This window comes from Pseudopodoces humilis, chromosome 6 (assembly GCF_049639895.1).
Source record: "Pseudopodoces humilis isolate 2021_Gansu_Grassland_sample_001 chromosome 6, ASM4963989v1, whole genome shotgun sequence".
NCBI classification, from domain to species: Eukaryota; Metazoa; Chordata; class Aves; order Passeriformes; family Paridae; genus Pseudopodoces; species Pseudopodoces humilis.
This window is the reverse complement of record NC_142205.1, coordinates 69,719,498-69,734,105: the sequence shown is the minus strand read 5'-3', so window position 1 is coordinate 69,734,105 and position 14,608 is coordinate 69,719,498. Positions and strand designations below refer to the sequence as shown.

Below are 14,608 nucleotides of genomic sequence, written 5' to 3'. Positions count from 1 at the left end.
CCTACACAGTGCATGATGCACTGCAATTCCAGCTACTTCTCTAAAGGAATACTGTCTAAGGAGTTGACCACCACCCTCAGCCTGTTAAATTCCTTCCTGCTTCAGGAATTCAGCAGAGATTTATCCTATTTATCACTGCTGGCTTTAATTCTGCTTTTTTTCAGATTATGTCTCTCATTTGTCAAGATGTTTTTCAGTATCACTACAGTCCCTTAATGCTGGAAGGCCCTCCTATCTTACCGGCACATTTAATCAGAAGATTTTATTTCATCATCTCAGTTCTTAATGGAAACTCTGCTCAGAATTAAACTCGGGACTGCTGGCTGCCAAGTCCCTTTACTCCAGAGCAGATAAAGTATCAAGTCACCTCTTGGTATTTAAGGCTGATATTGTGCAGCCCTCATGTTTTGTTAACTACAGAACAGGGAATATATCTAATGGAGTGTTAGATATGCTTCCCAGTATCCCGTCAAGGCTCCAAGACCCTTTGCTGCAGCTCAGAGCACAGCAGGTAACTTCCCAGTCACGCACCACTGTACTGGCTCCTTCCCAGAGCAATGTGCTGCTGGAACTGCAGGCTGGCCTAGGATGCAACCTGCATTTGTTCTCCAACAAGGAGGCAGGGAAAGAGGAGGCTTACCAAGAACTTGCACCCTCAGAGTAAAGTATTTCTGTTTGCCTGAAGTCAGCTACACTGCCTTCAACTCAAAGTACTTAGCCCACTCCTGTTTGCCAAAATAAGTCTTAGTTTGCTCAAACATTGTCTTTTTTAATGCTGAACTAGGTAACACTACATAGGGATGCCTAGAGCCATATGCCTAGCACATATAGCTATATATATATATGTTTATAAATGTGTGATATTTCTGAATTAGGTAAGAGATATAATTACTTGTATTACAATAAGACTCAGATTATGCTTACTGATTATGCAATCTATTTCTGTCTGCTTTGGATGAGCAAATTCTCAATAGTCCATTTTATCCCAGGGGAAAAAAGGGATTTATTTCCCCAGACTTGCACCATTTCCCAACATCTTCCATCTCTGCATTCCATCCACAGTGCAAAGCTCATTCCTGAGATTAGTGCAGGGCTTCCATGACTCACAAAAGGAGTTCAGATTCCCACTGATCTGTAACCCCAGCTGTGCATCAGATTCTACAAAGAGAGATCCCTACTCCCAAAATTATGAGGAGCCTTCCTGCGGCCCAGATGGATTCCAGTGCACATCACAGTCCCCAGGCTACAACTCTGATGGTCAGCAGAAATCCGGGAGCCTAGAGGAGGAAGCAGGTATCTAAATAATGCCAAAAGCATTTACAGCATATTATGTCTAGATTCCTTCTTATCAGTCAGTATTAGTTGTCAGATTCCTTTGATAAATGGAGCATTTCCCCAACAAATACCACTATATTGCAGAAGGCCCGCTAGGCAGAACTGGGGCAGCTACCCCAGCACATGCTCATCTAAGCTTAGGGGCTTTCAGCCAGGTATCCCGTTCTGCTCAAATTATTTAGCTTTTGAGGCACGCCTGTTACTTCAAAGAAGAAAACAACCACAAAAAAAAATACCGTATCACACAAAACAATTCATCTGGAGATAATGTATGTCACTCACACCCAAGCCCAAAGACGACCAAAGGTTTTGTCCAGCTGCAGGACGTGGGAGAGGCGGGGCAGTGTCCCAGAGCTGCCCAAGGCAGAGCACACCCTGTCACCCAGGTCCCTGCTGCCATCCCAGCTGTGCAGCTGCTTCGCAGAGCTGCTCCCTCACCTCCCTGCACAGCCCCAGCACATCACACTGGCCCTCGGCCCACTGGCTCACGCCTTTCTTCTCCATTCCTGAGGCTCAGCTCAGCCGCAACCTCCCCGCCCCCTACCCAAAAATAAAGCCCAAAATAAAAAGCTGTGGAAGCCAGCTCTACTAGGGGCCTAAAAGCAATGGTTTTGGATGGAGTGAATGGGGAAAGTGACAATACCATGGGAAAGTGAGGAATGAAAGTAGCCAGAGGCTCGCTCACACACAGGGTGTGAGAAAGCAGACAGGGACTCCGAAGTGGTCAGGATGACAAACCCACCAGCTGCCACACTGTGGTACAGCACAGGGGGGAAAAACTAATTCTGCCTCTTCCTTCTAACATGTCACCTTCAGCCTCCTTCCCTGTGCTAGTTCACACGCAGGACATCCACCAAAAGAAGGGTCTCTTTGCTAACACAGGCCATGGAGGGGCTGCCTGGAGACCCGTGAAGAATAAAGTCTTCTCTGAAATTTAATTTCTACTTGGCAACCTGAGTCAGTGCTCCCTCATGACTCTGATTTACACAAGTCCTCTGGATTTGACTGATCCAACAGGTAACGTTTGGAACATGTTCTAGTTCAAGATGTCCATGGGGGCAGGACTAGGTTACCCTTTAAAGGTCCCTTTCAACCTGAACTTTTCTTTGGTACTATGTTAAGCACTGGATGTGCATTGGGAGGCATGGAGCATCCAGATGATCCTTCAGAAGATGAGCAGGTCTTTAGCCTGGAGCTAACAAGTTTAAGAACTTGAGAAATAACAGCACTTATCCTGGATTAGAAGTGTCCAAATCCTGGCATTTTTATTAAGACACCTCTTCTAAGAAGGCATTAAAAGCAGTCATCACTTACCTTCAGCAAGAATGGAAACAGTGTTCTCTGAACCTGCCTTGTGAGACTGTACCCAGCCTATAAACCCCTCACCAATCCCTCCCTGATTTCTCACTCATGAAAAACAGTTCTCTCTCTACAGCTCCTTTTTCCCTAACATAGAACAACATTTTAAAAAAAAAATGTTCTAAGGGCTTTAGACCAGGAGACAAAGAAAATAAAGGCAAAGTACAAGCAAATTTCTTTTTTCCTATAAAAGTTTCCAAAACCAAAGCAGGAAGATTTGCAGAACCATTTCCGCCTGGCAAGCCAATGAGAAGAGCAGGATTCCTCTGAACATGCCTACCTTTTACTGCATTTAAAGAAGGATCAGAATAGTTCAACTGAGTTACAGTTATTCTTAACTTGTATGTTTTTCATGTTTAGACAATCTCTGCAGCCTCCAAGAGCCAGAGCAGCACCCTGGTTCCACTGGAACCCGGTCATCCCATTCCTGCAGCTGCTGCATGAGTCATTCCTGTGCAGCATGACATTCCCTTTGTAAAGCACTGCTTCCCAAACCATCATCCTCAGAAAACTGGCTGGCTACGTGCTGCTGGCGGAGCTCCTGGCCTCCAACTGCTGCGTGCCTTTAAAGACAACCAAGATGCACTCAATGCTATCCTGGCACACATTTCCCTTGAAAGCTGCTGCTTTAGTTGCCGCAGGGCAACTCTGATCTTGTCAATGAGTGAGGAGGTGTCTTGAAATATCTTCTGAGACACAGTCTGCACAAAGGAGTAAAAATTAAACCAAAACAAAAAACTGTGTGGAATTCCTGCTCTAGATAATGTGTCGGCTCTCCATGCAAACCTCCCTGGTCCAGCAAGTCTGGGAAATAGACCGAGACTGGGAATTAACTCCAGCTCTAGCATATGGAGATGCAAGACACCAGGCCAGTTGCTTGTTTTATTTAACATGTGTTTCTTTTACCAGCAGTATTAACATGGCCTTGTTCCTGTTTATACTTTGGGAAAGGAGAAAATAAACTTTTTTCCCCTCATTTTGTTTTGCTCTTTTAAGAGTTCCCTGTTCCTGTCAAAGGGAGTTAAGCTAAACAGAAACAAGGCAGTTTTGTTCCAGAGTGAATGTGTCCACACTTGGAGCTATTTGGAAATTGTTCCTACAGTTCAAATGCATAAACTCTCCCCCTTAATCCTCATTAACCTTCTGATGCAAAAAGACCGTGAGGTTGGGTAATTATTTTGTTAACAGACCACAGACTAACACAACTTTAAGGCAAAGCACATGGCATCCACCCAGGGCTTTCACCACTTAGGTGAGGCACCTATTTTAGTGGCTTAGGAGTAAAATTTGTAATTGTCTGCAAAGGGACAAGAGCCGTGCCACAGCTATGAGGGTGCCGAGAGAGCCTGAATTCCCTGTGCCCATCCACACGTGACACACTGGGAAAGCACCTCATAAATTCAGGATAACCCTTGGAGGTTAATCAAGACACATCAAGACAACGTCAGTGAGAGCTGTGACCCAACTGCAGTGAACACCGAGGAGAAAATGTAAGGCTGGCATTTCCCTGAGACGACTCCTGCTCCGAGTCCCTTGGAAATCACGGAGCAAAGCGGACCTGCTCGCTCCCCAGCAATGGCAACATTACTTTGACAAACAGCACATCTGCTAGCGACGCTGTAAGCACCATGTGCTCCAGCACTCCGTGGGGCAGCTCGCAGTGCTGAACCCTCCTGCCTCGCTGGGTGACAGCTTTATTTCGCTACTTCAAACCTATCACAAGTCCGCTCCATTCAAGGGTTTTAAGGGAACCATGGAGGCATCTTCTGCCCACACGATAACCCAGACGTGAACCCGCCGGGTTCACCCGTGCTCCTTCCAACAGGGACAGCGTTTAGGCTGAAGAGGTGAACGACGAAGTAGCAGCAAACTTACTTTCCAGTGATCAGCTGGCTTCTGGATGGTGTACACATGGGCTGGACGTAGTAGTTCTCCAGCTTGACCCCTTCGGCAGCCAGCTTGTCCAGCGTGGGCGTCCGGATCTCAGACCCGTGGTACCCCACGTCCCTGAACCCCTGATCGTCGGCCAGGATGAAGATGATGTGCGGCTGCGAGCTAGGGGCGCCGGCCGCGGGCTCCTCTCCCAGCAGGTTCCCCGGCGCCTCCCCGGCACCTCCTCGGCGGCTGCCCCAGGCCAGGTAGCCGCAGGTGAGGAGGCTGAGCAGGGACAGCCCGACCAGCACCGCGGCCACCATCCTGCCCCGGCTGGGGCGGCGCGGCCAGCGGCGCCCACCGCAGGCCATCCACCGCGGCGGGAGGGCAGAAAAACAGTAACGAAAAGGAAATAAACCAACAAAAACCCAACAAAGCCAGGCGGCCTCGGGACGGGCAGCGCCCGTCGGGGCTCCCGCCGGGCGAGGAACATCGCAGTCATCCCAACTTCGGCAACTTCAGCCGCTGGAGCCGGTGCCGGTGCCGGAGCCGGGCGCGTGGGCAGGGCCCCGCCGGGGGTCACAGCACCCTCGGCCCGCCCCCGGCCCCGCGCCGGGGCGCCGCTGCCAGCCCGTCCCGGGGCCGCTGCCCATGGCGGGGCGAGCCGGGGCGCCCCGGGACGGGACGGGGCCGGGACGTGCCGCCCCCCGCGCGCCCCCGCAGGCGCTGCCGGGCCGCGCCGCTCCCTCCCCGTTCCCTCCGCCCGCCCCTCGCCACCGCCCCCGGTGGCTCCCGGTGCTCGGACCCGCCGGAGGACAGGGGCACCCCGGGCCCGGCAGCGCTCGCAGCCCCGCTCCTCCCTGCCCCGGCCTTTCCGCAACCCTTTTCTTCCCTTCCCTCTCCTCCCCTCTGCCCGCACCTCCTCTCCTCCCTCGCCCGCCCCCCGCATCCCAGAGGAGAACCCCCCATCCCGTTCGGCCGCCAGCCCCAGCCGTCCCCCTCACAGAGAGGTGGTCTCACACTTCCCCCCCCGGTTCCGCCCCCTCGAAATATTGATTGTTTTAAGTGTTTCTGACTTGGCCACAAACATCTGGAAGGTATGAACGTACCGGATTTGTTTCCAGCCACAAAACAGCCCCAAATCCCAAACCCTCCAATTCTGGCGAGGCTGTGGCCAACGCCAGGAATGTGCCTTTGCAGAATACAATAATTTTTAAGAATTTGGGTTAAAGTACGAATGTGCTGCAGTTGCAAAACACAACTTCACCCCGTCCTAGAAGACACTGAGTCAAGCAGAAACTGGTATTATAAACACGATTAGGCTGAACTAAATCTGCAGGTCTGACCTGTCTAACGTGAGTCAGCACAAACAACTTTCAGTCAAACCAGGTTTTATAAAGCATTAACTCTTAAACAGGCACTTGGACTAAGCCCTCTAGTTCCTGCACCTCTGTGCTAAGCTCCAGCTGGTCCCTGCCCAGGGACTTTCTACATCCCTCTGGGATCCTTCCCAGATTAAAAATAAAGTAGTGCTGTCTTGAGAGAAATTTAATTTGGGTCCAATCTAACTGATTCGGTTCACATCAGGTTATACAAAAATGTCCCCACTCTAAAATTTCCATTGAAAAAGGCCTATTCAGAAATAACTAAGCATTGTGCTCAAGTTTTCAATGCGACAGCAGGAAAAGATGGAAGTAAAAGTGGACTTAGGGATTTCAGCGTGCTACGTAAGGGCTTGCCCACACTGAAAAGTGATATAATAAAGTAACAACTGCACTGTAAAACCTGCAGAGTTTAATTTCTGAGGCAGAACATCTTCTGAAATCACAGCGTGTTAACACAGGCTCTTAAAAAAAAAAATTAAAAATCTTAAATTTTAGAAACTGTGACATTGTCATCTACCATCCCTGCCCATAGCAGGCGGGCTGGAAATAGAAGTTCCTTCCAACCCAAATCATTCTATCATTCCTTGAAGTTACATTCCCTTTAAAAGAATTTTATATTCCAATTTCTACTCCTGCCTTTTCCCCACATTTACAAGACCAGAAGAATGTATGTAGACACCGAAATCCATAAATGCTCAAGTGCAAATCGTATTAGTGATGCCGTTTTGCCTTGAACACAAACAAAATATGATCCCTTTTTAATATAAGCCATAGTAGCACCATGGATCCAGGCAAACATCAGAGGATCATGATAAGTATCTGATCAAATGTAAATTGTTTTTTTCTAGCAGTAAAGTAGGGAAAGAAATGTATTATTACGAAGATTCCACAGAGAAGAGCTCTTAGAGGACCGGAGGAGAACAGAGCCTGTGACTTTGCAGTGCCCCGTTAACCATACCAAACCCTGTTAGTCTCCACCCAGCTGCAAATGAAAATATCCGAGGGCAATCTCTGCCAGACATCTACAAACGTGACCTTCTCTCCTTATGGGCCTGACAAAGCTTCCCTTTTTTTTTTCCCCCACTTTTGCAAAAACAAAAGTAGGCTTATGTCAGCAAAATACTCAGCTGACCTTCAAGCAGAGAGGCCTTAGAAGATAATGTGCTATTAATATTCTACTTAAGAAAATATTTCTAGATGCTCAGGAATTGTAGCCAAGGTTTATACAGTCCATTGAGGATGCTCAGTGAAAGGAACAGAAGAGTTGTGAAAGCTGGAGGAAGTATTTTTTTTCCCTGAGGGGAAAAAATCCTGAACATCCATAGGTACTTAAACTCGAGTGCAGTGAATAGCTGATTCAAACATACACTAGTTAAAACTGAATTTAGCACACCATTAGGAAGGGATATATTTTTAGTCCTTGCTATGCAGTCTCTGTGTGTACTGAGCCCATAAAATCAAACGTGTGCAGAGGATGGCTGCAGTCGGAGGCTCATCAGCAGTTACCTGCAGCCCGGGTGGGGCTCGTAGAGGTGCCCTTGGCTGGTCATTTCAGGTCAGGCTGCCACGAACCTTGCTCCTCCTGAGCCAGACGTGTTTGACACACAAAGATATCCCAAAAAACCACGTGTTCTGTTTCCTTTCTTTGCCCTGACTGGTCCTTTATGCCAGCTGCCTTGGAAAGGTGTCAGTCCTGTGGTGCAGGAGACTGACAGAGATGGAACAAGCAAACTCTCATTCCTTGTGCTAGCACTATTCCTGAGAGAGAGTTTCACTCCAAGTTAGAGAGAAACAGGAATAATAATGTTAAGTGAGGTCTTGGGAAGACAGTTTATAGAAAAAAAACAGATTCAAGTGCTAAAGCTCATATGGTAACATTATAACTGCTTTCTAAACCCTTAGGTCAGTCTTGAAAAGGTAATTCTTCCTAGATGGAGAAGGTAATTCTTCCTAGCTATAGACTACATGTTTCTCTTACCTGTGACTCACAGCTGTCAGTAACAAGGAAGGATGCAATTCGGGATGTGCAATTCAGCGCCCTTCCTAATCATGCCTGAGGCCAGGAAACTTTCTCTGCCTGAAGAACAACTTTGTGGACTGCTATTTTTAGCTGAATTGCTGCAACTAGAGGAAGAACGAAGCAGGCTTTGGCCTATACACAGAGTCAATATTCTACATATTTCCAAGAACAGTAACTGTGCATTTCCTTTCACCTCGGTTCATTTCTGCACGCCCCTGTCCTCGGTGTACCTTCCTCACAGGGGAAAGAAAAGGCAGGACATCCCTGCATTCTGCTTTCCAGGTGGATGCTGTGCTTTTGCCAGGCATTCATCAATGAAAACAGCAAACTACAACATGAATAGAAGTCTGGTGAGTCACGAGCTTTACATCATTGCCTTTGCCTCCTTTGGTGGACCCTGGTAATTAATTTACAGATGTGCTGCTTGGGAATGCTCAGATTCCACCCATGGCTTATTCCCTGCTTTATAATGACATAAACAGAGCTTTGCTCTTAGCTTATTCTATATTTAACACAGACTTTCCTCAACTCCCTGCCGTATTTCATAGGCAAAGGTCCAGATTCTGATCTCAGCTGCCTGCACTGATGTAAATGTGCAGTCACTCAACTGATGCCAATAAAGTCACTCTGGAAATTTGGGATGTGACCTTAGATATCCCTCTTGTGTCAGTCCCTGTAATTACTGGAACAACAAAACTTTGGAGCTGGTGGTGGCCTTCCTGGAGGGGTCTCCCATTTCCCAGTTACATAAGGCTGATGGGTCCCAAGTGAAACAGAACCAAGTCTTTAATTCCTGTAGTCCCATCAAACGGCTGCCTCTGGAAACCAGTGAGCTTCTGTAGGAAAAGGGGACATTTCAGTAGCAGATGCCAGGAGAAGCCACAGAATCACAGAATAGCTTGGTTTGAAAGGGACCTTAAAGACCATCCAGTTCCAGGCCCCTGCCACAGGCAGCGACACCTTCCACTGGACCAGGTCACTGAGCACAGGTCACAGTTCTCTGGCTGTCAGAGAGCGAGGGAGGGGTATGGACACTTTCCTGGCTTTACTGACCCTCTGAGGAGCCAAATAATCTGAAGAGGTTACAGCACACATTCAGACGCTGCCACAGCCATCGGCATGTTAGTGCTTTGAAGCTTTGGCATGTTGGCTAAATGTCTTTCTCAGCTACAATTACCAGCACGGTTTCCTCGCCACTTCCCAGCCCAGAGGGAACGGTCTCATCTGTCTCCCTAAAGCTTTACACAAAGGTCACCTGTCCTGGTTAAAACCTGCACTCTCGTTTAAAACAGCACTCCAGTGTACTTAAAAAGGCCAGAGCAAGAGAAGTGGGCCAAGGCATAAGCTAATAATGCAACACCAACATAAATTTAGGAAGTTTAAACAGGATGGAAGATTTATTCTCTTTTCAAAATTACTCAAGTTTTACAATGGAAGGAAAACCTTTCTCTCTGTCCAGAACAAAACTTTCCTAGTTTAGGAGGGATACACCATGGACTGCTGCAAGTGTTCTACCAACTGCCCAGCATTGACACAACAGGACATTTTTATCCCATGCAACAATAAAGCTGAAAATACAGACTGGTCAAAAGGATACAACTATAGCAAAATACAATTCTTTCTTTTGGTCTTGTGAAAGATTTGATTTCAAGGTTACGGGGTGCACAGCTGACAAAATGCTGTGCCTCTCCAATGGAAGCTTTAAGGGAGAGGGATGATTTAAGCCAGGAATGGTGCTTGTCCTTAGAAGGAAGAATGCTAATGAAGTGTTTGTAAGGCTCAGGATGTTTTAAATAGTTGTTAAATATTAGAAATGGCATTTAGATGATTCACTGCTACAGACCAAATAAAAGCTTAGTGCATACAGATTTTGTACAGATTGTATTTTCTTTACAGATTGCAATATCAGAGATGACTTTGGTAATAAATCCTCATTTCTCCTTATCATGACTCAGGTAAAAAAGCAAAACAAAACAAAACAAAACACAACCCTCCCCCGAAAATCCAACAATCACAACCCCCAAACACCCAGTCTTTACCTCCCCAAAAAAAACCCAAACTCCACCCCAACACCTCACTCCTTCACCTTTGCATGGGCCATTTCGTTCAGCTCGTTTCTCGCTCAGAATTATTAACTGCTAGAATGTCATTGCTGCAGAGAAGTGTTAGGTAATGGATCATAAATGTCATCTATGTGGCTCAGTAATCCCAGCTACTCACAAACCAAACAGGAGGACTAAACCCAAAAGCAGAAGTAACCAGTCAAAGCAGAGAAGCACCGACTTGCATTCCTCCTGCACACGCTGGAAAAAGCAATAAAGCTTGATCCAGCATATTCCTTATCTGCCTGGAGCCATAACAAACACCTCTTGTCTGGGAAATGGGTCCCTTCCAGCACCCAGCAGGTTGGGGATTTCCTGGGTTTATTGTGTCACAATCAATAATTGGGAGCAAAATGATATGGTTTTCTATTGAACCTGTGCATTTTTGATCTTGTAGCCAGTTTGGTGCATGCACTGTGAGAAATTGGTTTGCTTTAAACCCAGCAGTACGTGTGATTTTTCCAACTGCATACAGCAAGAACTAGCATTTGCTTTCTTTACTCTGAGTTTACCAGTGAGATTTTCAAAGCAGTCACAGCAGCTCTTAGTGAAGACAGTAAGAATTAGATTTAGTTATAGATTTTAAAGCTGAAAGACCCCACTAATTACCATCTGTGTAGCAGCCCATGTCACAGACTACAAAACTTCCCTGAAATAATGCTCTTATAAACATGTGGGAAAATGTTTTAGAAATTAACACAGATTTCACTTGAAAGTTATGATTATAGACCCAGATTCACTATTGCAGTTGTTGACCACGATCACTGAAACTTCTGTATTTTATTTCTAGTCTAAATTTGATACTGTCCAGTCCACGAGGCAACTGCTTGCATTCCTCAATCCTAAACTCTCTGCTTACACACATAACCCAAACACACATTAAGAGAGATAGAATATGGTAAAAGAGATTTAAAAAAAATAACCATAAGGCTTTTAAGGAGAAATGTGCTATAAATCTCTTTTTTTGATATTTACATCAATCAATCAATACTTCTTGCAAGTTTGGTAAAATGTGTGAACAAGATGTATTTCAAATGAAATGCTATTAAATATGAATATGAGCATGTATGTTGTCTGGGGGGTAAATTTCCCCACTTTATTGCTCCCATATTTACGAATGAGGCTCTATCAGCCCTTAGGAAGGCCTGTGATAGAAATGGCCTCTCCATCTACAGATAAGCTAAATTTCATTAAAGCTGCTGTGCAGACACAGCCTTGTGAGCCCGATTTACAGCCTGCTGGAGAGAGACTCCTCCATGGACAGGAGTTACTGTCTAACAAAGCTTCTCTTTTGCACCGTGCTGCCAAGACTATTCTTGTTGTGGGTAATAGCTACATGTGCCTTTTTCTACTGCAGGCACTTTTTTCTAAGATCTAGGATAAAATCATCAATTCTTCCAGAATTAATAGAGCAGCTACACATGTAAATGACAATTAGCCAAATTTACATTCTTTACAAAACCCTTGCTACACTAAAACCTCTTTCAGTGCTCAGGAAAACTACTGTCTACTTTGTGCAATAAAGCAGCAGGTATAGGAATAGCTAACCTGGCAGAAAATAAGTGTTGCTTAGGAACCAAGAGGTAAGGAGGAAGAAGGACGCATTTATCAAATTCTACTGCAAAAGCTGGCCAGAATGGAATTCAGTGGCACACTGAATCACAGAAATGTAATTAGGCAGCAGCGTGTTCTGTACACCAGAGCAACCAAAAACTGCTGATTAAGGTCAATTAGTAATTAAAAACCATAAAACCTCTCTGATTCCACAGAAGGTGATAAATCCCAGAAGAAACCTTGTATAGAAGTGTGTTATGCAAATTAGAGCCTCGGGGCACTGTTGCAGTGTAAGTAATACCAAGGAGTCAAAATTCTGCAGGTAGAGCTCGTCTCTCACTTCCTCTGGGAATGGGTGAGGATTCTGAAAGTCAGCAGCTCCATACGTTAGATGGGATTTCAGCTGGGCCTGGATGAGTGCCAGGATTTCTGAAAACATACCATCCCCTGCCTGCCCAAACTGAACACGTAATGAATTAAGAATTTTCTGAGAACCCTTTCCAGCGTTCTGCTCCGGTAACATCACACAAATGGCTGCTTGGATTAACAGCCCCAGCACCGTCCCGGGCTTGTGGATGAAGCCCCACCGATTCCCTCCTCCGAATTCCTGTCAGGCACGTTCAATGGCTCGGATCAGGCTGTCTTTTCAATTACACACAAACCTCGTGAAACATCTCCGCCAGTAAGCAAACACTGTGAGCAATGAGGAAACTCGAATCCTCTTTTAGAAGATCACCAAAGTGAAGCTTTGCTCTCCTGTACCAACAAAGTTGGGATTTATCAACACGCTCTGTTATCCTGCCTCAGCACCCATCAGTTCTTATCTGTTCTCAGAATTCCACATTCCTCCATCCCTTTTCCGAGCACAAGGCTCAGCTCCTGTGAGAGGGCTTTAGACAGACAGAGCTGTGCAATAAAACCAAGCTGCTCTCCCAGGTGGGTTTGTGTTTCCTTCCCCACGCTGAAATGAAAACCTCCTGTCTCCTGGCCTTCCCGTTCAGGATGAATTACCCGTGCAGGTCCTGCGCTGCCAGCTCTGGACTACTGACAGTATCATTAAGCTCAGCTCCACCAGGGACAGATCTCTTCAGACGCTGAACAGTAATACTTTTATGCTGCCTTAGGAGTTTCACAGCGTTGCGCTGGGAAGCAAATCCCTCTCCCAGGGCAGGAAAAGGCACGGGCAGAGCGTTCAAAGAAGGCGTTGTTAGAGGTCCCTCTGTGTTTCTAGAGAGTCGCCTTTCTTCTGCTCAAGACAGAACAGGCTGCTTTCTTTGCAGCTCGCTAAGAGCTCACAATCAATTGCTGAGCTGTGCCACAGGCTGCAGACACGAAACGTTGTGTGAATACCCTGTGTGAGCAGGTGTGGGGGTACTGACAGCTCCAGGTACCTTTCCAAACCCTATCCTGGAAAAAAGAACTTCCTGTGGAGTGTACAACTGAAGGCACCGTAGCACAGTGCCTACAGGTAGGAGGAACATGTTTTAACTACAGAGTGGTTGAAGATCCACTGATGTCTGTGGAACATGGACATGCAGCTATGGAGCTCTAATGAGCTATGGAATGCTCTTGGAATGACACCAGCTGCTGTACCATCATGATTCTGCAGTTGCTAAAATAATTGCCTCGGCTTAGAGGAAGTTTTACTGCTTCAGTTTCCTCCGTTCCCTGGTGCTAGGCCTTATAAATGCTGTGAAATAGAAACTATCACCACATTCAGCAGTGAAAAAACAAAAAACAAAACAAAACAACAGAGGAAAAAGCCCTGAGAAACTAATTTCCTCAACTGGGTGTCATCAGTTTTTATATCAGCCTGCAAAAGCCTTGCGTTATTTGATCCTCAGATTACATTTCTTCCCTGAAAATGGACTTTAAGTGCATGTATTTGGCAAAGTCTACTCTTAAAGCTGAAATAATTTGCAGCTGCTGGTAGGTCAATAGTTTTTATATACATATATGATGGATAAAACAATAGTTGTTTCTGTTACTTTTCAGTGTTTTTATTGCACAGATTCTTTCACCCACAGAACTCCTGCTACCACAAACCCTCAGAATTCTGGACTCAGTAACAACGTGTTTGGTCTAAACCTTCACTACTTCGACTGTCATAAAATAAAACCTAAATTGTATTTTGTGCAACAGAACTGCGTGAAATACAAGAATGGAAAAAGAATGTGTTGCCCTTTTTTCTGACAAGTAGCAATGACTATTTATAAGTAAGCTGTATCCATCTTTTGGTTTGGGTAAAGAGAGATAAAATATAAGCTCTTCTTTTACTGTTATAGGAAATTAATTCTAACATTGTCTCTAAAGTAAACAATTATAAATGTATTAACGGACATTGATATTATTGCCAAAGATCTATGTTTTCCAATCATGGATCAGGCACCTAATTCTCATGGGGCTTTTAAAAACATTTTTGTTTAATACACTTTGGATCCTATATCTCTTCTGAATTATGCTGTTTTAATGCATTTTCTTTTCATTATTTAAGGAAAAAAAGCAAGAAGACTCCCACATCTTTACCACAAATAATCTCATGTCATCTTTCATTTGCCTCTCACACTCAGGTTCGAGCCCAGAAGCAAATTTTCAGATGCTGATAAAATTGTTAAAGTTAAAATTGTTAATTGTTTAACTGTATTTCACCCTTACCAGAGACAACATGCAATGTTAGCCAACATTAATGATAAAAACAGACACACCTATTTTACGTAAAAGAAAAGACCAGGTTTAGAGTAATCATGGAAGAAGTAGAAACGCTGTGTATTTCACTGAGTGATCTGTGACTGAGCTGCCATAAACACAAATTAATCGAACATAAGTTATAGATTTTGATTTTACTAGCGGAATGCATAGATTACAATTCATTCTTAAAGTTATTATTTGGATGCTTGAGCTCATCTGTAAAAATCAGCGTCTGTGTAGAGGCAAACCACACAAGCTGCTTTCTGAAAATCAAAGAGGCCTATGTTTGCTTA

The 14,608-nt window shown here is 45.3% G+C and overlaps 1 protein-coding gene across 1 annotated transcript in view; it reads right to left on the bottom strand.

Annotated features, from left to right (window-relative positions):
• Positions 1-5,121, bottom strand: part of ARSJ (arylsulfatase family member J) — a 34,327-nt gene extending 29,206 nt beyond the window's left edge. Inside the window, exon 1 of the mRNA XM_005532151.3 lies at positions 4,570-5,121. Coding sequence (XP_005532208.1) covers positions 4,570-4,937 — 368 coding nt within the window. The 5' untranslated portion in view covers positions 4,938-5,121. The remainder of the gene's footprint in view (positions 1-4,569) is intronic.
• Positions 5,122-14,608: the final 9,487 nt, after the last annotated feature.